The sequence below is a fragment of the Dysidea avara genome, chromosome 12, assembly GCF_963678975.1.
Source record: "Dysidea avara chromosome 12, odDysAvar1.4, whole genome shotgun sequence".
NCBI lineage: Eukaryota > Metazoa > Porifera > Demospongiae > Dictyoceratida > Dysideidae > Dysidea > Dysidea avara.
This window is the reverse complement of record NC_089283.1, coordinates 9,109,687-9,136,321: the sequence shown is the minus strand read 5'-3', so window position 1 is coordinate 9,136,321 and position 26,635 is coordinate 9,109,687. Positions and strand designations below refer to the sequence as shown.

Sequence of the window (26,635 nt, the reverse complement as noted above, 5' to 3'; positions counted from 1 at the left end):
GCTTGAGTCTATTATGCTTCAAAATTTGCCTATTATGCCTTTTGTCATTTCCTCAATTTTCTGCCTGTTATGCTTGTTTTTATGCTTTTCAGAAATGCATTATGCTTTTATTTTATGTGTTTTTTCTTTGTGCAGAGAAGTTCTTCATATGATAAAACGGTTCTCATTTGATAAAATGTGAATGGAAAAGTGTCACTTCAACTGCAACATAGAAATAATAGCAATAGCTTGAAATTCGAATGTGCTCCAGTGTTAGTAGGCATATTAGAGCATGGGATCTGGGGGTATATCTATAGTCCCTCAGAAGCTATATACATTTTATTGTTTAGTATCTTTGTAGTTTTGTAGCTATATGCAAATAATTATGTCATGCAGTATAAAATATTATGCATGGCTTCTGATTGATCTTCTGAGTTGTAGCAATTGGTATTCAAAGGACAGCAACTAGCACATGCCAAGAACATATTAGCCTCCTGGGGATAAACACTTAAATGGCTCTCATTTGAGTCTCTGTTGCATGTGATGACTGTTCTATTAGAGAATCTCGATTTTTTGAAATATTTTCCTGGTTTGATATTAACCTCAGTCTCACTGCAGACCTGCACAGACTTCACTCTTTTCAATGTCCAGACATTCACTAGCTACATATACTGACTCAACACTAATTAACTTTATTATAATCAGGGTTTCTATTATAATTGTCTTCCAATCGAGCTTCAATAATCATAATCATCATATCATACGATAAGACACGTATATAATACCGACTGAAGCTCAGCTAAACTGCTTTACCATGCCTTGGTACTAGTTGGCACATGACTGCATTTGTCCTATAAAACTCAAACCCACAATGAAAAGCACTCATTACGTCAAGTCAGTGTAAACTTGTAGTAAGACTGTAGTGCATTTTTCTACCCGTTGTCAGAAATCATTTCACCATTCAAAACAGGTTAGCCCTTGACTTTGTGACTGTTATAGCAGAAGGTATACTTATGGTGGCAGAAATTTGCCCATTATGCTCTTAATTATGCTCCATTATGTCAGCATTATGCTTTATGCTTTTCATCCCCAAAAATTATTCCGACATAATCGACGCAAGCCTATCCTGAGGTCAATGGCAATCTCCAAGTATTTCGATTTTGCAGAATACCATTCGGTATTATATCAAGCCCATTCCTACTAGAAGCTACTATTATGTATCACCTACAACAAGCTGGTACCCCCACTGCCAAGAGACTTCAACGAGATATTTATGTCGACAATTTAATTATTGGAGTTAGAAATCTACAAGAAGCTAAAAGTCTGTACACAGAGACTAAAACTCTGTTTTCCAGTGCCTCTATGAACCTAAGAGAGTGGGGTTCAAACTCAAGAGAATTTATTAATTCTGTTGGAGTAAAGGACCAAGCTCCTACCTTTACAAGTAAGGTGTTAGGCATTATTTGGGATTGTGAGAAGGACTTGTTAGTTGTGCCTGGACCTACATGTGGCAACTTGGAAGAGACTTCTACAAAACTGCTGTGATGCAAGAAGAAGAATGTCATCAGTAACTCGATCGGGAAATTCTTCCTTAGTAAATTCTACAGACGAACAGTTGTTCAACTCTCGCTCAAACTGCTGTGATGCAAGTAGAAGGAGGTCGTCGGCTACGCGGTCAGGAAACAGTTCCTTAGCCACTTGTGAGTGAATTATCGAAGTCTTCTTGCAATTGACTTCAACACCTGTGCAGTTAAACTTTTCATAGTTTATAACCATGCAACAGAATGCTTACTTGTATTCTGCTGGCTTACAACAGTTCACACCTTGGTTCGCACCTCAACATCAGTTTCACCATCGCTGCTAGATTCAGATTCACTTTCCCAAGGTTCTCCCAACCCGAGTTTAAATCGTTTAGGGCATTTCCAACCTGGAGGACGCTTCATAGGTTTAAACGGCTTGAACTTCAACTGTCCCGCCAGTTTGAAAATAACTACGATTTCAAATGTTTATCACACCCACAATCATAAGCAGATCACCATCACAAGGTTTTAAATACATTTTGCAATGTTAATAAACCGAGCCATGTTCTAAGTCGGTTAGGAACCATGCCCTCGGCTCTTCGTGTTTTAGAAACCACGAAGAGCCTTGATCTAAGTTCCTAACCTATACATAAATACGATTCAAGTGCACTAAAGTACTTACTTTTACTAGCCATGAATAAACTAAAGTAGTGAATACTATTAACACTAATGGCCAAATTAATTAAGCGCTATGCCCAGTGTCTGGACATCGCCACGTGACTATTGAATGCAACATGTTCAATATAAAGTAAAAACTAACCTGTGACCTTCTTCATTCAGTAAAACAATGAACTATCTTCTTCCCCAAGTCCATGATCTATGCTTTGGCTCACTTTACAAAAACTAAAACCCACTATCGATCCTGTGAAGTGTCGCTATATTAAAACAGAGATCACACAGTTTTATCAAAGAAATCGAATGATTTCTGAGAATGTTTGGAATGCATTAATGAGAATAGGAGGTAGTACATACAAGTTATATCACTCCTAGGAGGGATATAACTTGTATATACTACCTCCATTTCTCGTTAATGCATTCCTGAGCACTGATAGCAGTGCTATTATACCACATATACCATGATCACGTGAAACTTCAAAGGCGCCGCTGGTTGTATATAGGGCATATACACCCCAACACACAGGTGAGTATAATATTATATATACCTACCTGAGGTGAGTATATATATACTCACCTGGGATGTCATGTGAATATGGGCTGATAGCCCGACGTGGGCAGGCTAATGACGCCCACACTAGCATGACTAATCACCCAGATGACTCGGGCTAATAGCCTTTGTCACGCTAGGCGACCGATCACCCCCAGCCAGTACGAGTCCAACCACTGGACTCATTTTATACCCATGCCTAGTGACTTCGATGATGGGTGGCAGCAAGTAACATTGCTCCTACGTTTGTTTACATGAACGGACAAGTCCTGGCGATATACGGAGATATGTTTACTAAGTCCCACAATCAATTTGATTCTTCATTGTGAGAGCTGAATTGTGAGAGGGACGTTTCCAGCAACTATGGCGAATTAAGTGTAAGTATATACTTTAAGTTGGTTTGTGTGCGTATGGGTTGTTAGTAAGTAATGTAGTGCGGATTAATTTAGAAACATGGTATATATCATATGAACCATGGCTCACTTCGGTGTATTGCACTTATATACACCCCTCCTCCTCAGTCATCGGATATTTACTGGTAACAGTAAACTTCCTCTGACTTTGGAGTCGGGGTGTATATAAGTGCAATACACCTCGTAGCCATAGTTTATATATTATTTACACACCTTCTCTTCCCTTTGAAGTGAGGTGTGAAAGTGGTATATATATATTTAGCTACTTGTATGACTATTTGCAAAAATTTTCACAAAGTGTCTTATCTAAAATAGCCTGTTTTTATATCAAATGAACAACAGACCATCAAAAAAGTAGTACAAAATGCCTAAGAAATAAAAAAGTGACCAACTTGAGGTTCGAACCAAGCCAATTCCCACATTAGTCAAGGAGTTCACCACTTTGCTACAAAGTCATGTGGAATGTTGTTGTACTTTTAAAATTTTACTTGTACATGTACTAATATAGTACTTATACTACTCAAGTGAAATATCTGTATTATAGACTTGCAATTGGCCAACACTTGTAATATTATCACTGGTGCCAGTATCGGTACAGCCCTACTGCCTACTGTAACCCTTAACCCTTTGGCCGTAAATTTAATTAAAAAGTGGTTAGTTAAAACATGAATGCCACTATAGTGGCTCATAGATAATATATACCTCCGGACACGGGATTGGAAACGCTCGCACTTTATCACCTATATCCACACCCCGACCTGTCATAAACCTTATTTGTAGTATCTGTTTCGTGACACAGAACAAAAATAAAGATGGCCAAAGTTACTTCTTCGTTTTGTGATGCTGACGAACTTCGAGATGAATCATTGAGAGCTACTCACAGTGATAGTTTGTCTGTCCGTTTGATTAGAGGCGTTCTAGCTGGAGTGTTGTCTGACGAATCCTTTGCGATAGCAACGGATGAAATGAAGACTTCTTTAAGAATCACGCAAGAATTAATCAAGTATTTCCATCAGCCATCCATCAAGTCTGAGAGGTTTGCCTCTTGGTTAGTTAACGTTTTGGATGAGGTGGTCACTAAATCCAAAAAACGTTGTGGGATGATTAACCAGGACAAATTTTGGAACAAGTATCACCAGCTCACTATTTCACAGTTATTTAATGAGAAATGGTTGGATTTTTGGGGCACTGTGAAGTTGATAAAGAGCCCATGCTTTACCAACATGTGACCGATGAGTTGTTTGAGATGAGGATTAAAGAGCTAGTTAGCTCAACAATTCCCGAACCTGGTGAGGATAACATAGGAATGCTAACATTTGAAGAGGAAAATGCTGTCCGCTATGTTGGTGGGTATGTGATCTGCTCTTTAAAACAACAGAGGAAACATGAGGATGTGTGTCACATTCTTGAGGAGCTAACAGATAACAGCCCACGAAGTGAGCAAGATGGAGTCAACAATGAAAATGAGCCAGAGGCTCCAGCAAATGACTGGATTGCCATTATTAACTGGGGAGGATTGACAAAAATTACTACAGATGTTTACCAGTTGTTTTATACAATTGAATTGTGTACGCGGAGATATTTCCACACAAACAATTCAATGTGACAAGTATGGATGACACATTTCATAGCCATGTTAATAATTGTATCCTACATGATGATGATGTCCTATTTAGTTGGTGTATGCCGTATGGCAGGACAGGATGAAAATGACACCCTTGCCCAAAAATGTTTGGAAAGTATTGTAGAGTTATAGATATCCATCCGAGGATTTGTATTTGCTGAAAACGCAGTTGAAATGTACAAGCAAAAAGGACAGAAGTCAACAAAGAAGTCTAGATATCTACGGAGTAAATTGAGTTGAATTGATTAACCACAACAAATGACTGTAATTTTAAAGCACAAAAATTATTGTAATTATAAAGTGTAATGAGATTGTATTATGTATGTAATTAGTTAGATCTATGTCTTCTTCACTTCTTAAGAGGTTGATTCAAATCAATGGACTCCAAGTCATAACTCTTTCTCTTGCAACCCTGGCAATTTCCCGTAATATCCTTCACCCAAATAGAATTGATGACTCTTATACTCTGGGTGTTCTTCAAAAATTCAGCAACCCGAGGATTCTCATTGGTCCTACCACACTGTCTCTGACACCCAAAAAATTGTTCTAAAGCATCCTGAGACAGTTTCTCACTCAAAAAACAGACAACTCCACTGATGTCAAAAATCTCTGGGATCAATTCCAAGAAGGACAATACTAAAAATTATACAGTGAAATGCAAAAATTTACGTGTCAACTTGATGCTTACTAGTAATTCGAATTCCGTTTTCAGTAATTTTACTGAGAAGCACAGACTCTGTCCTCATCACTATAACCTTCTCTTCCGTGAACTGTGATTTTCCAGTGATCCAAGTATGCCAATAGCTCTCTCAAATACTGCACGTTATATACCATGGTTATGAATTAGAAATAAAATTACAAAATTACAGTTAATCTGAAGTCATTCCCAGAACGGTACGGCTGTAAAAAAGGCTTACGCTTTTTCTTTCCAGCAGTAAAAGACGACACATTGAAGCAATCAAAAAACTTGTCCATCTTTTCAATAAAATAGGCAGTTTCGAAAGCAAATGTGCCACCTGTCAACTTTAGTGCTTTCGAAACTGTATCACTAAGGACCTTTTGTATGGACATTAAAATTCAACACAACACATGTACTGTGCATACCTGCACAGCTAAATCAACCCGCATCTTCAAGTAACTGGTCAAATAAATATGTTCATACTTAAGCTTGGGCACTAATGACAATCCCGGGGTGGAAGTTGTGGCCCCTGCATTCCTCTTGTACAGTTCTACAATAAGGTTCCAATCAATTGCACTTCCATTGCACTGTAACAAAACAAAATAAACATTTGAGTTTAAAACAATAAAATACTTACCCACAATTTCCCTCTCTGAAAACAGTTTCGATTGGTTTTAATCAAATGTGAGGGGTCACTGAAGAAGTAGACAGCATTATTGGTTTTACTGTAGACATTCACAGTCTTGTATGTCAAACTGCCAACCTTGCCTTGCAAAGAAAACAACCTTCTGTTGTCACTAGCACCATCACATGTCACTGCCATCACATGAATTCCAAGCCAAGTCAAACGAGACAAAACCATACGAAACAGAGGAAATAGATAGGCTCCCTTTGTACTTGCAGCTGAAAATTGGGCATATGGGTACTTTAGAGAAGTGAACAACCCACGGATCATAAACACTAACATAACTTTAGCTATTGGCCTTTGTGAATCACCAGGACTCTTAAACCAAGTTTCTGCATCGTGAATAATGTTGTTGACATCACCCAAATCTTGGTAACCAACCAGTGAGCCAGAAGCCTTATCGAACACCAACCCTTCCTTCACGTACATCTCATCAAGTACAACAGTCACATATTTAGCCAAGTGAGCAGGTCGCGATTGTTTAACTTTTTCTAAAAGATCTCTGTCGGTCTGTGCTGAAAATCCAATCACTGAAGGAATACAGTGTCGGTAATCCCTCAAAGTTCATTCAGATAGTAACTGGATCAAGCCAGAGTTGCATAAAGTGGAATATGCTCCACTCGACCGATGGTGTAGGTAGAGACACCACCTGATAAAATTGAGGGGTGCCAGCGGATTGATCTACTATATATCTTTTAGTGAAGCCACTTTTAGCTGTTGGTTCCAAAATATGGAAGCAAAACTCTTATCTGTTTCTGGATACTTATCCTTGTGGCGATTCATTATGGCAAGAAAATCATGGTGATTATCACTGTCAAGCTTGATACCATCTGATTGTACTTCACTTTCCAGCTTGCTCAGTAAGTTTTGAATCTGCATATCTTTACATAGGATCACCTTACGTAGATTCTTCATTCTTTCATCTTTTTGTGACGAATTTAGGGATCGAAAAGTTGCATGGCTGTCTGCTTTAGTAGGATCGTTTTCTTCATTTTCACTTCTTAGCAGTCGACTCAAACCACTCCTCAGGATATTGTCTCGAAATTTCTTACAGTATTCACACCGACTATTAGGTTCTGGCACATTGAACTGGCAGTTAACATGTCTAATAGTGGCAAACCGGTGGTCATAGTATGCCACAACACTCTTCCCTATAATAAGCAATAGTTACAGATGACCAGCAATAATTATTGTTTTGCATGTAAGCACTGGTAATAACATTATTGTAAGCACTGGTATAACATTATGTATGTTGCAACACATACTATTTTAGTTATGCAAACTTACCAGATACGTCTTTGAAGACACCATCATGCTTGGCAACTAGAGGAGAAAATTTTTCATCATTGTTACTAATGCAGAAGTTGTCATGTCTATTTCCATCAGTCTGTTTTTCCACATCGCTCACAAACATTCTGTCAGTCTCTTCATCGGTCTGAGTTGCAACACTTTTCATATCAACAACAATCTCAGTCTGTGTCTCAACTGAAGTGGATCCAACATTATCTGTTTGGGAACCGTAATCAGCAGTTACAACTTCATACTGGTCTTCAGGCTCATCCTGAGTCTGCTTCGAAATTTTCCATGAGTATCCCTTAGGTAGATATTTCTTAAACTTACATGGCATTCCTTTGGAAGCAAAGAAAGCATTATAAATCACTGTGTTTTACTTTAAAATTTATAAAACTTCATTTAGCACACTTGAAACTAAGCTATAAACTTATTTATACAGCTACAGTATTGTTTGGCTGGCAGCACAAGGTACACAAAGTAGTAAGTTGAAACTTGTAAAAAACACCATTTACCACTGAGACAAAGATACAATACTTGATTTAATGGCATTTCCTTATAAAGCTTCATAAACCAGTCCTTTCTATTTAAAATTCAGTGAAATTGACAGTGTTGGGGCAAGTTGCTTTTTAAATGTAACTAGTTACATATTACATATTACTTGCAACTGAACTATTTAGTTACAGTTACATATTACCCATAAAATAAAGTAACTATAGTAATATTACATATTATATTACTTTGTGTCCACAGCCTTAAGCTGTCACGTGTGAAACTACCACCTTATCACGCGACATGATTGCGTTGTTGGACAATGTGCAAATCTTGGTTATAAGTCAGAAGCTGGTGAATAATCTTCATTCAGTAGGCTTCATTACTTCATTGTGGCTAGGCATTACTCAGAGGATAACTAACGCGATTAGTAACTTTGTTACTTGTAGTAATAATATTACGTAATATTAGACTCGTTACAGTAACTATATTACTTGGGTAATGCGTTACATTTGTAAGTAAAGTAACTTGAGTTATATTACTTGTTTTTATAGCGTATTTCATTATATTACTTAGGTACCACAAAAGTAATAATATTACATAACGCGTTACATAAGTAACGCGTTACTCCCAACACTGGAAATTGATGCCAAGAATGAAGAGTTATGGGTACGCAAAAGATGAAACGACACTGAAAATGGAATTGCTTACCAAATCTTGCTGTTGATTGCAAAAGAGATGTCCCCCATCTATATCAGACCAATAGAATTGAGTTTCAGGAGTCAAATTACTGTAAATCGTTGCAAAATCCAGAGAATAGACTGTCTCGTGGCCATCAAAATATGCGCCTAAAACACTCGGTACATTCTCGTATACTACGTCGTGTACTAAGCTTCTACCTGGAGGTGATGATTATAAACGGGGCGCAGATAGTCACTACAGAGCTCTATGAGCGTTTTCAATCCCGTGTCCGGAGGTGTATATTATCTATGAGTGGCTCTCACAACACACCCGAATGCATGCATTCAAAGGCATATATCTTGTGTAAACAAAACATCCTATGAGTAAACAGTTTGTACCACATTACTAAGTGGTTAACAGCTGTTTTCTTAAGCTTTATCCATACATCGTAGCATGATTGAGCATAATATAATGCAAATCTGCATTGGAAAATTTTTTCACCATTTCTATACAAGACAACAATGATAGTACCTGTCACAATGGATAGACAAAATAAAGAAGGGTTAGTAAAAGATAATTAACTACAGAGGAATAGGTGGTCCATACATGGATTAACAGGAGCATGTCAAAACAGGGGCGGTGGAGCAGGCCAAAGAGTGAGGGGGCCAGGCCAGCTGTAATTTGAAAAAAAAGGTCATTGACAATAGCTGCTCTCCACCAATTATTTATAACTACACATACATAGCTAAGTAGCTTGCTACACTACTTCTCTGAATACTGTGACTGCTCTATTAGAGTATCCAGATCCTGACTGTTCTATTAGAGTATCTCGATCTTTTCTTGCAAACAGTGTCCCATAAAAGTGGGGGGGGGCATGGCCCCCCTGACCCTCCCATCTCCACTGCCTATGTGTCAAAACATGTATTTCATGTGAATAAGTTCTGTGTTTTCAAGAATCAAAGCCACTATAGTGACATTCGGGGCCAAAGGTTATTAAATACATCAAACATTTCTGAATATTTACAACTAGTTATTTCATTCATAGTAATAGCTTCTCTGATTATCTTTTACAAGTTTCTCCACACTGATTTACTGGAGCCAAGTAGGCCTGAGCCTAATCAGCCTATTATGCTTTTTAAAATGCCCATCTCCAAACTTTTCCCTATTTTGTTCCAATTATGCCCAGTTGTGCCCCTTATGCCCAAAATATACATCTGTGAACATTCTATTAGCATTAATTGGATGGATACTTGCAGCTGCAGTCATGGATTTTTTCTCTTGCCTTAATATCTTTAAAGTTTAAACAGGCTGCACCCAGTCTTACAGACCTTTAGCACTAGTGTTGTAAAGCCTTAATAAAGATATTTAAAATGCAATGACTGTTTTATTAGAGTGTATCGATCTTTAGCCAATAGTCTTCCTTCACTAAGTGTTTAAAAATATATATATTTGCCTGTTTTAACAATTTGCATCATGTAAAAGTGTACAAATTTTAGCTTCTCTGATACCCAATACACAAAGTTTGCATATTATGCTCAATGCTTTTACCTATGTATTATGCCCCCACTTTGCTGGCATAATCAGCACAAGCCTACATGTACAGCCAATTGCAACTTAGAATCACAAGGTACAACACCAAGCTCATAAGCATCTGAAGAATGTCATGTACTAATGACTCCATGCAGATTCTATGTATGTCAGGGTGCCCATTGGTTGTCTGTTATAAGATTTCAATTGTACAGACGTTGCTAATACTATAGACAATGAGGCTGTGGTTGGTATCATGGTATACTGTCCATATCATTACTAGGTGCATGTTTATAAAGGTTCCATTCCTATTTTGCATTATCCAAAATGGCTGTAGAAATAAAGTGTACATGTGTGTTCTGTGTGTGAGTAGCTTCCAGCATATTAGCTACTTTTAAGAGGGTGTCACTCCAATTACCACAAAGTGAAAGTCAACAAACAAAAAATCAACTGTAAGCAAAGGACAGTGTATGCTTATACTGTTTTCTCAGGATGGTCAATACTCTTTGAGCAAGTAGTGCACGAAATTACAGTAAAAAATATGGTATCAGGTCAATAATAAAGATTACTTTTTGACAAAAATCCATGGTCAAAACCAACAATAAATCTTGACCAACTTTGACCACAGTTGCATGCTGTGTAGTACAGTAGACCCTCGGTTATCCGGCCCTTGTTTATCCGGAACCTCGATTATCCGGAATTGAACATGACCGTTCTATTAGAGTATTTTGAATATAGGTGTGCGTTCTATTAGAGTATTTCAACGGAGCTCTGTATATAAATGTATGGACTTCGACTATCCGAACTATTCACTTATCCGAACACTTTTATCATTGCCTGAGAACAAAGGGGTTTGGATAACCGAGGGTCTACTGTACAGTGGCTATTGGAGTTACACCCTTTGGTTAGCTACTACAATGATTTTTGTTAATAATATTTTGGCCACATAAACATTTCATAAAAAATTTGGTGTACCATGAAAGATTGCAATTCCAATTACTTAAAATTATTGCCATTGGTTGTATTGTCCTAGCTGTAGGAAAATACTTTAAAAATTAACATAAATAGTGGTTGGTCATAGATGTGAAGCTAGTGCATAGTCATATAGTCATGATTATTTTCTCTCTCAATTTTATAGCTATGAAATCAGTAGCAGAGGGATTTTATAAATCGGGAGCTACAGAGGGTAAAATTATTAAAGAAGAAGCAATGCCGATGGGTGAGTGTATCTTCAAGATACTTGAAGTTCAACTGATAAACAAAGACAACAATGTATTGGATACAGTCAAGTAAGAATTAGTAATTTAGTGAATTCACACATATCCAGAACATCAGATTGTCTATTTAAGTTTCTTATGAAATCTTAATCTATTCTGATTAAGGCCAGGCAAACTTGATTAATTGTTTCTCATCTCCACCCGCATCCCTTTTTATCCCACCACCTCTAATTTCATTATTGCTGTTATCAATCACGTGCAGACGTATTTTGATGCTAAGAAGGTTGGCTATCATTTTACAACACAGCAAATGTCACTTGAACCTCAGAAATGGTAGTAAAATGTACGTACTAGTTCTTAAAAGGTTTTACAGTCTACCTTTATAGTAACAGACAGCTTGATTTGGAGTATTTTCTTTAATAATGAATAATGAAAAATGACCTCCCACCCGCATGGAAGTTTGAGTTTTTGTGGATGAGAAACAAGTACTCAATTGCAAGTTTACCTAATTCAATTAAAACCTTAATGCATGTCTTGAGCCATCATTATGTAAGGCAACTGGTTCCCAGGAACTTTAGAGCCATCTCTGACAGGGGCGTAACAACCACAGGCGTTCCGAGTGCTGGCGCACCCGCTGTAATTGATAAAGATTTACTATTATAAGCCGAGATCACATGATTGTTCGTTAATGGCGAGTCATCAACCGAAAATCAGTGACTTTCTTGCGAAGCCACATTAGACTAGGCCCCATAACATTGGTAATGTAGCTAATAGTGTGATACTTATTGATTCAAGTGAAGAATCGGACACCCAACAAGAACCGGATGCAGTGGCAACTCAGGAAAAGACCACGTGTTCATCGATTTCTGTTGATGCTGTGGACAGGAGAGAAGAAAGTGAAGACTTTGAGGAGAGTTGTGGGGATGTTGAGCTGTCAGTGTCACAGGTTAGTGCTTATAGCTCAGATGTAGAAGAGGGTTGTTCTATTGTTAATAACGTCAGTGCACAAAGAATGGAAGATCGAGTGGCCGAATTACCAGCATTAATAGGGTAACTGCTTGTAGTACTGCTCTGGTACCGCAACCTTGAACCTGTGTTGGCTGTACTGACTACAACCAGCCTAATCAACCACTGGAAGTGGCTCAGTCAAAGTTGATTCAATCCCATGCTAGTAAGGAAAGACAGCCAGGTAAGAAAAAACAGTACTTCAGGACCATACAACCAGCATGGTACAAAAGATATCCTTGGATAACCGTTTGCACCATTTGATACAAAGTTTATTGCAGAGTTTGTTGCTTGGCTAAGCAGCACGGGCTTTTATCAAGTTCTGTCCTGAAAAGTTCATCATTTGTAGCTGAAGAGTTTGAGAATTGGAATAAAGCCCTAGAAAGGTTTGAAATGCACAAGAATAGTAAGATGCATTGTGAAGCCCTGGCGAGGCTTGAATATAGGGCATCCAATGTTCATATTGGTGATCTGTGCAATAAGGAAGTTGCTGCTGACCAGGAATTTCACAGATGCATGCTTTTCAAGGTACTGCGAGCTAATAGATTCCCAGGTAAGCAGGGTTTGGCTTTCAGGGGACATAATGAAAGCTCTGAAGCATTTCAATGCAATTTATACCAGCTTTTACTTTTGCAAGCAGAAGATTGCCCCAAAATGAATGCATGGTTGTAGAAAAGAGAATACATTTCACCAAATATTGTAAATGATATAATACAATCAATGGGCAAAAAGATACTTGATAGTATTGTTGATGACGTCAGTAGTGCCCAGTGGTATGCTGTGATTGCTGATGAGGCCAGTGATGTTTCAGGGACTGAGCAATATCTGTGACAGTTCGATGGGTAAACAAAAACTATGAGGTCCATGAAGATACATTGGGTTTGAAAGAGCTGAGTGACACCAAAGCTACCACCATCTTTAAGGAAGTAAAAGATTTTTTCCCTTGTCAATTACTCAATGTAGAGGCCAGGCCTATGATGGGGCTAGCAATATGAGTGGAATAAGAAATGGTGCTCAGGCACTTTTTAAGCAAGAAGATCCCAGAGCCTTGTATGTCCATTGCTTAGCACATAGTCTAAATTTGTGTGTGCAGGATGTTTCAAAGATGTGTAAACTCCTTAGAGACACTCTGGATTTTATACAAAATTTAGCTCAATTGATAATTCTTCAAAACGTTTGCACCTATTTGAAGGTCTAAAAAATGAGGTTACACTAAACACTGGTGAAACTTTGCCATCATTAAGAACTCTCTGCCCAACTCGTTGGACAGTGAGGCATTCTGCTATATCAAGTATTTAAAAAACATGCAAACTGCACTTGGTAAAATCCAGGAGGGGCATGATGAGTATGCTGCAAAAGCAAGTGGGTTACTTAACTGAATGGAAGATTTGATACATTTTTTGGGCTAAAGCTATCATATCAGATCTTTGCTCCTTCTGAGCAGTGTTCTACTAATATCCAAGCTGTGGATATTACTGTTCAGGAAGCAATGAAAGGGGCCCATTTGCTTGCATCTCACCTCACCTCAATGCGAATGACCACATGTTTAATCGCTTTTATGAGCAAACCTTTCAGAGTCAAGGTCGTTGACTGAGGAACCTTAGCTTCCTAGAAATCGAAAAGTACCACGTAGAATAGATTATGGAACATCTGCACCAAATCAACATTCATGTGCAAAGGATAGGTATTGCCAAATTTACTACGAAGCAATAGACACAGTAACAGAAGAAATAAGGAGAAGGTTTGACCAATCAGACATTCGTATGATTAGAGAAATAGAAAATCTGTTACTTAATTCTGCAAATGGTACATCTACCAATGCACTACCACAAGATATAGTAAATTTCTTAGTAGGTGATGTGGATGTAGAACGCTTACAGGTTCAACTGTGTATGTTGCGCCTGACGTAATCAAAACAGCACTAGAAGGTACCATTAAAAAAAGTAACAAATGTCAGAACTGTAGCAGATGCCATGCTGAAGTCTGAAATCTATCAAAGCATGCTTTCTGAGGTCAACAAGCTACTTCTATTATACTTCACCTTCCTGCGACTACTGCTACAGCAGAAAGATCCTTCTCCAGCTTACGTAGGATAAAAACGTACTTGCGCAGCACCATGAGTGCTTCTAGGCTGAATAATTTGCTGTTGATGCACATTCACCAGGAAAGAACTGAAAAGTTAGATCTAGCTGTACTAGCCAAAGAGTTCATATCTGTCAACTCAAGAAGGTTGAACTACTTTGGTAAAATAAGACAGTGACAAGGAATTATTTTGTTTGCTTGTAATAAATTAATTAAGTGTGTCACAGTGAATATAGTATGTAAGAGCATAATATTGTATAACTTTGTTTTTTAAGTGAATCTAGTGTGTATGATTTTGCCATGCAGTATGTACTTGATTTGTACATAATATCCACCCCAAAAACACCTTTGCTGTAAAAAAAAGGCGTGTCCAAGAAACTACAAGTACCTGTAATCCAATATAATTAAAAACAGCTCAGTTGTAGGGAAAGACTTCATGAAAGTAAAAATAACTGGTAACTTAAAGAGCCGATATCTGGAGCAGCCAAGAATCAATCTTAATCCAACTACTTATACTAATTTTTTTTAATCTGTGCAAAAACACCTAGCATTGGCTGTAAAAAAGTGCACCCATGAAAGTAACTGGCAATTGAAATAGCTGATATCTGGAGTGGCCAAGAATGAATGCTGATATACAACTAATTGGAATTAACAAAAAGTTTAACATTGAACCTTTGTCTTTCAGCTGTGTTCTACATTCACTCTTGCTGCATCATAAATTGATTTCTTTTAACTCTAATTGGCTGGTAATTTGGCCGCTTTTTTTAATATTCAGTGTATAGAGCAAAAAAAAGGTGGCAAAATTACCAGCCAATTAGAGTTAAAAGAAATCAATTTATGATGCAGCAAGAGTGAATGTAGAACACAGCTGAAAAACAAAGGTTCAATGTTAAACTTTTTGTTAATTCCAATTAGTTGTATATCAGCATTCATTCTTGGCCGCTTCAGATATCAACTATGTCAATTGCCAGTTAGTTTCATGGGTGCACTTTTTTTTACAGCCAATGCTAGGTGTTTTTGCATGGATTAAAAAAATTTAGTATAAGTAGTTGGATTAAGGTTGATTCTTGGCCGCTCCAGATATCAGCTCTTTAAGTTACCAGTTATTTTTACTTTCATGAAGTCTTTCCCTACAACTGAGCTGTTTTTAATTATATTGGATTACAGGTACTTGTAGTTTCTTGGACACGCCTTATTTTTTACAGCGAGGGTGTTTTTGGGATGGATATCACTAATTTTTGTTATAGTGATAGTCTCACTGGTGGAACAACAAAATTGTTAAAATGGTAACATTTAGATGACTGATATTTGGAATTAGCTATAATATTATTATCTTGGAGAGTCAAACATGTGCACGTGTTTGACAAAGACATGCACATTACAGACACTGTTCACACTGTAAATTTGGAAGTATGAATTTACAGTGTAGAATATATAGGCAGACTGTTCTATAGAACTGTTTACTGTGGCATTCATTTACTATTTACAAAATTTTATAATATCTCATATCTGTGGTAAATGCTTTAGATTATGCTCATAATTAGCAAGTGCCTAATTAGTTCACAATTACTACACAGCTGGCTATTGACTGTTCTATTAGAGTATATTTATCTTTTTTAATAATATTATTTACAAAATATATCTGTGGTAAATACTTCAGGCATCTTATGCTCATTAACTGGGTGCATAATAAATTACTACACAGCTAGCTATACATAATTTTGACTGGATTCATAATACAGATAATTTATTGCACAAGCACTGATGGATGGTAATACGATGCAATGCTTACCAGCAACTATGGTGATCTTACTTAGTTCACTGCAGCTATATACACGTAAGTCTCAGATTACATTTCAAGTATTTGTGTGTTGTGGCACTGTAGGGAAACACTATGCATCTCTTCGTCTCAATAACTGCATCATCATCATAATTTAGATCAACTGTTGTAACTGGATTGACAAGGTGTACAGATTTTCTAGTCATATAGAATCAATAAAGAGGGATCAGTAAAGAGGATGGAGGGAAACCAACAAGACATCAGATAATTGAACAATAATTATAGGAGGAACAGTCAAAATTCACTTAAATAAAACATCTCAATTAATATTCAAAACTCTTTGCTGATATAATAACCATGAACTCTGCTCTGGCAATTATCTTATCATTGTGTAGAACATTATATAATTTGATTCTTAGTGTGTAGCTAGAGCCTTACATTTCCCAGGCCTCATAGTGCATGGAATAGCAATTTATACTGGCAGATGAAAGAATACCTTGTATACGCAACCTGAAAGCTAAATACATATAGTCATTATTATCAAGAGTCCATGCAAGCATATAACAAGAGTTCACTTTAATATGGGACTCTAACCATCTTTTGGACAATGTAAATATATTGCATCAGAGCCGGTACAGTAGATACAACCAGTGCATTGAGATCCGAGCCTTTTTGACTGGGATTAAACTTTCAAACTTGATGAAGCGAATTTGGTCACTGGAGGACTAAAAGTTGCAGTATACTTAGCTAACATTTTCTGAGGGAGTATGCCCCAGAGGCCCAGACTATATAGACCAGTTGACTTAGCCTTAGCTACCACTTTCACCTTACTCTGGTTCCCCTGATGTATCAGTAACATATAATCAAGGCCGGAGGAGACGGTCCGGTTGTTCAGGCCTGAGCCGGACCAATAATCTGGAGTTGAACCAACTAGCTGACCAGTTCGAACTAAATTACTCGCATGCAATCTTTGGACGATCACATCTACATGTAGCTACGTACATTTTACAGATGTTATTGAAAATGCATGACACTAGTTACCTAGTTTCTCAGCTTAACTAAAGCACAGAATTACACGTATAATACCTCCAATTACCTTACAGTACAGCATGGCATTCTTATCGTTTTGTACAGATTCTGAAATGATTGTGGGTTCTACGTACAGTATCACGTGTGCTGACAGTTGGCATTTATCACGTGTAAGGCAGGTGCCATCTTTGATTCTAAACCAGCATACTTATATCACAATTCAATCTTCATAAAATAATCATTAGCATTCCTTGGCTTGTCTCTCTTGGCTTCTTTTACTGGGCGAAGGGCTGGCAGTGACAAACCAGATGACTCATTCCACGGCAAGAAGCTGTACACCCATACATTACATGGTGGCCATCTGGATGAGATGTTGAGTAGAAATCACTCCTCTTCAACTACCCACTCGTCCTGTCGTGGTGTATTATACGTATTAATGACACCGTCGGTTTTGCAGGCCATCTGGTCATATCAGTTCACGTACTAGCAGTCGGATGTAGTCATGGTAAGTCACGTTTGACCAGGCAAAATGCTTGCTTGTTGTTTTACAGGACTGGTCTCTTGTGTTGTCAGAATACCAAGCAAGTTGTGTTTTGTGGTGACCACAAGCTCAGCCTAAGTGATAATTGGCCAGTTGTCTGATTAGCAGCTTTGACTTAAGGTATGTGCACAAGCTCACTCAATTGCTTTATAAGTTGTACTTTTATGCACAAAGTGTAACTTAATGTTACTTAAGATCAGGTATTGGTTGTAAAATGGGTTAAACAATATATCAGGTATTCGCTTAGCTTAAAAGTGGGAATTGCAACAATTGCAATCCTGAATTTCCTGTTGTATAGCTAAGAAATATATTTAACATGTTGTACATTCTGTTTGGTGGCCACTTGTTGTTTGACAGGTCTCCTTGTGTTCATGTTTACATACTTAGACACCAAAACACATTTACGTTACCTCTGGTACACCAGATTCACTTATAGCCTTGAATATAATTTTTTTAATGTTTAATTCAGTGCCTGCTTGTTCTTTTACAGGGCTCACTTAATCTTGTGTCATCATAAAGACATCTAAGAAATAATCACTTGGTGTTAAACTGATGTTTATTAAATTTTTGTTATGTGTTGTAATAGCACTGTTACATGTTTACTCTACTGCAAGAAATTTTCATGAATTCTGCAGCCATCTTATCCACAATTAGAATTGCCTTATTAGTAGCTGTCACGGCAGTTCACACTTCCACGGCAGTTTCACACTTCCACAAAGCACCATCAGTGTAAGGTGGAGCTTGTGTTGTGGCAAAATATTTCTTGTATCATAAGTGGTGTATGGCACTAAATGGAGTATTGACTAACGATTTATACACCTTCCCTAGTGTCTGTACGTTCTTCACGCTTTCACACCTTGTTTATAAGACATCTGCCGATTATAAACACTCGCATGGGGCGTGGCACTAAATGGACTCTAAAAGATTTCTGCTTAAAATGCCTTCCCTAGAGAACTTACGGGTCTGCACGCTTTCACAACTTGTTTGTCAGACATTAGGGCTTGTGTCCACATCGTGTCTTTAAAAGTTATTGTAGGGATTACAGGTTTGAATGGAGAAAATATGCATAGGGCCAACCAGAATTAGATAATGTCAGGCCTAGACAGCCGGTAGCTACAAACACAGGTAAAATGACTGGTATAACGTGACGATACGTGTAATACAAGGTAGAGAAATAAAGTGAAAAATGTCTAAATACGGCTATATTTTTATTAATTTTTAACAAGGTCGCAAGAAAACGACAACGACTGAAGATTTTTTATTACGTAACCCAATACAAATCCATTGAGAGATGTTGCATAATCCAGGGCTAATATTGCAAAACTGACCCTACACGTAAATAACTCACAGTAGTGGCTGCATCTTTTAATTGGGTGCGCACTTCGTAGTTTCTTGGCCGCGCACCTCACTACCGTGAGTCTTGATGATACATTAATGATAACAGTGTATTATATAGGTGTGTTGAAGTAAACTACTGTATCATAGCTTAAAACTCATTTTATGACAATTTGGGACTGTGGTTGCTATTATAGTTAGAATATTATTACTAACCTTTTTGGGTTGTAACTACAGTGGTTTCAAAATTATCCAAACTCATTGGGCCCTCAGATAATTGATAAATTACACAGTATTTCTACTGTTTAGATAATAAGATGTTCAGTTAATTGATAGTGTAACTACTGTGCAGGAGGTCTATAAGCAAATAATTTATTTATTTCTACAATGCAACCAGCTAACTGCGTATTCAAAGTAGCTATAGTTTAGTCAAAAGTATCAAAGTATAATAGTGAAAGCTCGCAGTTATCAACATCTAAAAAACTACCTTCATTACAGTTAGTTAGTTAGCAAATTAGTGCTACAGGGAAGCCTTGAAGTGCCTAAAGACATTTCACAAGCGATCATACTTGTATAGTAACATTAAGTAATTAGTGCTATTACTACCACAATAGAATAATTCAACTATTATTGAACTGTATGCAAATTCAGACATGATTTCTCTCAAACTCCAAGGGATATTTAAACACCCTGCACATCTCAATGTTGCTAAAAGTTGTGCACCAAATTTCAAATTTAGTGGCTTCTTTCTCTCCTTATTTGCAAAGATTGATGCAATTGCAGTAATAGATCTGTTCATGTACAGCCTAGCTCTGTTTATATTGCACTTGCATCTGATCAATGGTTGCATCCCTTAAGATTGTATAATATATTCGATATAACAATCATGTGACTGATAAAAAAGTTGTCAAGCCTACTAGACCAACTGCTTAGGAAATGAGCTAAAAACTAGTATTGTAATCATCATAAAAAGGCCTTCAGTGGTTTAGAAGAATTGGTTTATTGTCCAAAAACCAACTATGTAACAAAGTGCATCAAGGTACTCTAATAGTGCAGTCACCCTAATAGAGCATTACATAAGAAGTCACGTTGTAGAGTGTTTAGTTATGTAGCAAGCTACCTCGTAGAGCATTCAGTTACAAAACAGGTCACTCTGTAGAAAGTTCAGTTACATAACAAGTCCCCCTATTAGTGCATTCAGCTACGTAGCAAGTCACCTTCAGTTATGTAACATGTCATCCTATAGCTACATACTGTATATAGAGTGTTCAGATATACAGCAAGTCATAGAGTTCAGCTACATGGTAATATTATAGTGCAATACTTCAAAATAACACATACTAATGAAAATATTCGTTCTTTCTCTTATTCGGAGAAAGACAAATAAAACCGCAGGAAAGTAAGATAGGTAAAAGCAAGCCCCAAAGCCAGCCGTAGGCAGCTTTAGGACTCAAAAAGACGTGATATCTATGCCGATGAACTACTTGTAAGACTTCAACTGTGAAATGATGTTGTGAAGTGACTCATTACCAACTTTGTCTGTACTTTGGATGGATACAAAGTTATAATAAAAAAAGAAAAAAGAATGTATTACAGACATATGAGAATGCAAATTTAAGGCATCATAGTGCAGTAGTGAAAAGACTGCTGCTGTTAGGTAGTATCAAAAGTTATCAACCATCTATTACTACATGATTTAGCATCAGAAAATCAGGAGAATAATATTGGTGTTATCAGTTGGCAATTTCAGTATTTTTATAATATTGCATTTTTAGTACAAATGTATGAGAAAATGCAATATTATAAAATACTGAAATTGCCAACTGATAACACCAATATTCCTGATTTTCTGATGTTACATCATGTAGTAATAGAGGGTTAATAACTTTTGATGCTACCTATAACAGCAGCAGTCTTTTCACTGCTGCACTATGTTGCCTTAAATTTGCATTCCCATATATGTCTGTAATACATTCTTTTTTCTTTTTTATCATAACCTTACGTCCATCCAAACTTGGTAATGTCTTAGTAATTAACCTCTCACATGCAATAGCTAGCTAGATAGACTATTGGCTGTAGATGGCCTCCATCTCTTTTGAAATGTCTGAATCTTCCACTGTGCACTGAGATAAGATTCAAAACAATTGAAGGGATCAGCGGCAAAAGAGGACAAGTGCCATTTAAATTTAGGTGACCATTTGGTGGACGTTAAACAGAATTTTGGGACATAATCAAATATTTGCTAAAAATTATTTTGAAGCTGCCATGAACTTTTAAATTCTACTGTTCACTTGATGACAACATTATTCACATGGTAAAACAAGCCATTCCAAATGAAAAATCCAACATCACTACTGGAAGAGTTCTCATGAAAACCCAACTGATGAAAGCAATTTTGAAAATCCTCTGAAAATGTTGAAAACCCTCTGAAAAGTCAAAAATTCAATGGGTGGCCAAGAATTTTCATTACATATTCACATACTAAACCTATGAAAAATCATTGAAACTTTACCAATGAATACTGCTCCATGAAATTATTTTTCATAGAATTTTCATTAGTTATTTTCATTGTATATTCATTGATTTGTCCAATGAAAATACTATGAAAATAAAAATTCATTGGGGACACCAATGAAATTTTGACTTTTCATTGGTTTCTTTGAAAATTTCATTGGATTTTCAAGGCCAAATTGTCTAGTAGTGCATGTCCTCTTTTTCCCAGAGGAGGTTGGTCACATGTCATCAAACATCTCAATCAATAGTTCAACCCATTCAATCCCGACACCTCAGTATCGATATAAAGTATTCTAATGTGCAAATTGACATTGATAAATTATGGTTCCCAGAGCCCTTCTTTCAGCTGCCCAACACTTTGTGTGACTTTTATAACCAAGAAACAAATGCTACATTATGCTCATGAATGTGACAAAGGACTTCATAATAATGATACTAATTTCAGGTACCATGTTTTATTGTGTAATCATACGTAGTAGTACGTCATGGGGTTATGACGTGTGACCTGCCTTTTTCCACTGACCCCTTCCATAGCAAAAATGTCTAAAACTATTTCATTAACAGCCAAGATGGTACAATTTTAGCAACAACAGCCTCTGGACATGATATACCACTGTGATATGCATGCATGGTGTGGTATGCCCTGGGTTGTCTGATTAATGGTGTGTGTGTGTGTGTGTGTGTGTGTGTGTGTGTGTGTGTGTGTGTGTGTGTGTGTGTGTGTGTGTGTGTGTGTGTGTGTGTGTGTGTGTGTGTGTGTGTGTGTGTGTGTGTGTGTGTGTGTGTACCTCCTAGTAGTGACCCCTGGGAAACAGTTTCTGCTACCTTGCAGACACTAGCTAAAGCCATGCAACAAGCCATAATTGGGCTCTTGTTGTGCACAAGAGTGTGACAATCTTTGCTATGTTCTGCTGCTTAACTTTTGTCTAACTAAATGTGGTATGGAAACATCTTAGAAATGCTTATTTGTTTTTGTGGTTTTTGTTTCCGGAGACTGGGCAATTTAACTAGACATCACTGATTTTGTGGATCTACCAACTTGTCACTATATAGTTCAGGAGGAATCCTAGAACTCTGCTATTAATTTTTATCATTAAAGTTTTCATAAGCTGATTGATTCAATTGCATGCACACGCACACACCATTAATCAGGCAGCCAAAAAAAGTGGGTATATCATATCACAGTATTTATAGTAGATCATGATTCAATTGCATGCACACAAGTACACATATTAATTATTTTATCTGCTATGTAAATCGGTGCAGTTAATATGTACATAATGCATACAGTGAAAAATCAGCTATACTACAATGGGAAATGTAGGGCCAGTTTTACAGACCTGGTTACTTATCATGTGATATGGATGCATAAATGTTATGTATACAACTGCTGTATTATTTTCTCATGGTATTTATATTAATAATTTATGCACAGTGCTGTCCAGATTTGGCGCAAGGATAATGGAGAGTGGCTTCATCTGTTTGAGATTGTCAACAGTCAGACTCCTTCTAAGCCTCCCAGCAGCTAGATAGATACTGAACAACACAGCATATAATAGCTGAGATAATGTGTAATGTTTGTTGGTTAATTTCATGGTTGTATTTTAAGTGTGCACAAAGGGAAATTCAATTGTGTTTTATAGTGCCAAATACAGTATGTATATTTCAGCCTCCATCGACCATTTTCTCTATAAGATTATCATTGTTGTCGCATGTTATATACATATACCTATGCTAGGTCTTATATGCAGGAGTTAAAGCATCACCATGAGTAGCTATTTACAACTCAGGACAAATAATTAAAGCAAGAGGCAAAGCTTTTACTTTGTTATATTTGTCTGTTGCCCACTCCTTTGTGCGCTATATTTCACGTTGAAAGCATATTATATATAGGCAATGCTTTAAGTGTAATAGAGAGCAGCCTTCAACCTGAGGTAAACAATTAGAAACTTACTGAGTAGTCTTGAAATCCATCATCTTCAATAGACTTACTATTGTGCATGCCCATCCAAGAATACCTCCTTCAGGCAGTTCTGTGTCTTGTCACTGATTCAGTGCTCAATATTGTCAAGTCGGGGCTCATGTGCTCTTTGGTAACTATTTGATATAGAATTGTGGTTGTGTAAACCATTCTATGTGACAAATATAGAACTGGGAGAGCAGCTTCAACCTGAGGTAAACAATTGGAAAGCAATTGGAAACTTACTGAGTAGTCTTGAAATCCATCATCTTCAATAGACTTACTATTGTGCATGCCCATCCAAGAATACCTCCTTCAGGCAGTTCTGTGTCTTGTTACTGATTCAGTGCTCAATATTGTCAAGCCGGGGCTCATGTGCTCTTTGGTAACTATTTGATGTAGAATTGTGGTTGTGTAAACCATTCTATGTGACAAATATAGAACTGGTTTTACTTTGATCTTCCCACACAACAATCTGTACAGTAATATAAATGCCATCTTGTGGTAACAGTGCTTGACAGCTAATGTACAGTACTTAGGTGAACAAAGAAGGAATCTCATATTCATCTTACATTTAAGTAATCACTTCTGTAGCCTTCAATCCATGATTCTGCATGCATGCAGCATGCACTGCAAGTCCATTATATGTCTACTGTGACACTGAACCTCTACTTACACAAAGAGGTACATATGCACAGTTAGAGATTACATGTACCATCACATTAGTGTAGGGAATGGGATGCCATCTAAACTTGCGAACCAGAAGAATGTGAAAAATTCCCACTGACTAAGTCCTGGTGTCCCATTGATTTCTGACATGTCACTACCCTGATGGAATATACTATTTTGGCAGTACCATTACAACTATGTAGAGATGCTTCTGGATTAGACCATGAGATGTATATTGCATGCAGTCTACGGCTAGTAGTGTGTGAAGTGCTCCAGGATTAGATGTTAAAAGTTGATCAAGCTATTAAGCCATTGTTTGATAGAATTGCAATATTCTGCTCACACAGACTTTAATGCTCCATCCCACTGACAGAGGCGTCAGGGTAAAAGTGAAAGTGGTAAGGTTCAGTCTGAGGGCATGCTCCCAGGAAATTTTTAAAATCGCACATTTAGAGATACCGGAGGCACTCTTTGGTTGTAGTACTGTGTGCAAGTGTTCAATGGAGACTGACCAAAAAGCACCTCCATAATACTGTTTAACTAGTGTTTCCAAAGTAGCTACAAAGAGAAACAAAGCCACAGCTAGTAGAACGGTAATTATTTTAGAGGCGCTTAACATGGACAAAGTTTACATGAAACTGTCCTGAGCGAAAGACAGGTTAGATAAGTGTTGTTTCTGTCCATTATTGCTATTAAATTGATGCTAAGCATTACATTTTTTTTGGCAAAGAGGCTAAAATAGCCTGTACACCAAATCAGTCATATATGATAGAAAAATACATATTATTTCTGAGTCCAATGCATATCCAGCTTTGACTTGAAGTCGTTCAATGAGCGTGCCTCAATAATATGCTGCGGTAAACTGTTCCAAGAATTCACTACATGATGACAAAAAAAAGTTACTTTGTAGCAAACAAGAACAATGACACTTGTAAATTTTTAAATGATGTCCTCTGGTAATTCCTGGTGGCTGTGTGAAAATATTGTTTACATGTTAACTACTTTTAGCTTGGCTTCTTCAAGTTTAATTTTTTTTACTTCACTGATCATGAGCCAAAAAGTGGTGAGACTCTGACCTCACTGGTCGCACCTTGCCACAGATATGTTGAACTAATTAATTTAGCTAATAATTTGTGTATGTGTGTGTGTTTTCCTTGCCAGGGCTCCAGCTGCTTTAAAGCTCTAGGTACCCAAGCCCCTTATTTGTTTCCTGTATGTTTGTCTAGAACCTTAAGACGTATAAATCAATTAGTCAGTTATTTTTATTTAATGGGCTTTACAGCATGGGTATATATACAATACACTTAAGAAATAATACAATTGCAACAAGAAAGAAAAATCAGTCCAGGTTGAGGGTCCACTAGCTAGCAAACAGTGCTAGTAGCCTAAGTACAGTAGGCAATTATAAAAGTAAAGTATATATAGTAAGTAGGCTAGTCATATTAAGTAAAATAAAGTAAGTAAATTAGTTTATATTAAGTAACGTACATTAAGTAAATTAGTTAGATTATATAAATGCTTATTAACTAGCTATGGATAATTGCAAAGAACGCATGCTGGTAAAAATTTATATGCTAATACCATACCTGTTTCACTGCCCATACAAAAGTCTCAATAGTAGCAGTGAAATTTATCCCGTATTTCACTGACAGCAGTGAAAAAGTTGTAATTGCAATTTCATTGGCTAGAATTTATGTTAACAATGTAGCGCCAATTAGTGTCGACGCGTGCTTAGTACATAGTGACAAATTGCGTACATGGCAACGCTAATGCACAGCATGCGTATATGTAGCGAGTATGGTATTAACTGGGAATAGCATGGGTAGCAGTGAAATTTGGGATAAATACCACTCTTGTTGTATTGGAAATGGTAAATTTCACTCGGCTTCGCCTCGTGAAATTTATCCCCATTTCCAATACAACACTCGTGATATTTATCCCAAATTTCACTGCTACCCATGCTATTACTAGTACAAATAGTCCACTTGTACCTTAAGCAAAAACTGAAACATTACAGTAATAATGCACGAGGGGCCCTGACTCCACAACTCATAAAAACCCTGTACAAGATTTCAAATCCTTTCAAGATTTTATGGCAAGATTTCAGAGCAAAAAAAATCATGGTATCCAGAATAATCAGATCACAAGATGCTTAGTATCCAGAAATGTACAGAAACTTTCGGAAATGTATGGTAACTTTTGCAAGTGAAATTTTCAGATTTCAAAATCTTTAGAAATCATAATGCAAGGTCAGGCCTGCCAACCTAGGAAACAGAAAAACCTTGAGACTTGACATCCAGAATGGACTGCTGTATTTGCACATTTTTATAGGCAGACACGGTAAGTTGCAACAGCCCCCACGCCCATACATTGGGCGGGTAGGCCACC

General features: G+C 37.2%; 1 protein-coding gene across 2 annotated transcripts in view; it reads left to right on the top strand.

The window, feature by feature from the left end:
• Positions 1-23,226, top strand: part of LOC136240910 (uncharacterized) — a 64,531-nt gene extending 41,305 nt beyond the window's left edge. For both annotated transcript variants that reach the window (XM_066031976.1, XM_066031977.1), the window contains 2 exons: positions 11,254-11,404; positions 23,054-23,226. In XM_066031976.1, the coding sequence (XP_065888048.1) occupies positions 11,254-11,404; positions 23,054-23,147 (245 nt within the window). In that variant the 3' untranslated portion in view covers positions 23,148-23,226. The remainder of the gene's footprint in view (positions 1-11,253; positions 11,405-23,053) is intronic.
• Positions 23,227-26,635: the final 3,409 nt, after the last annotated feature.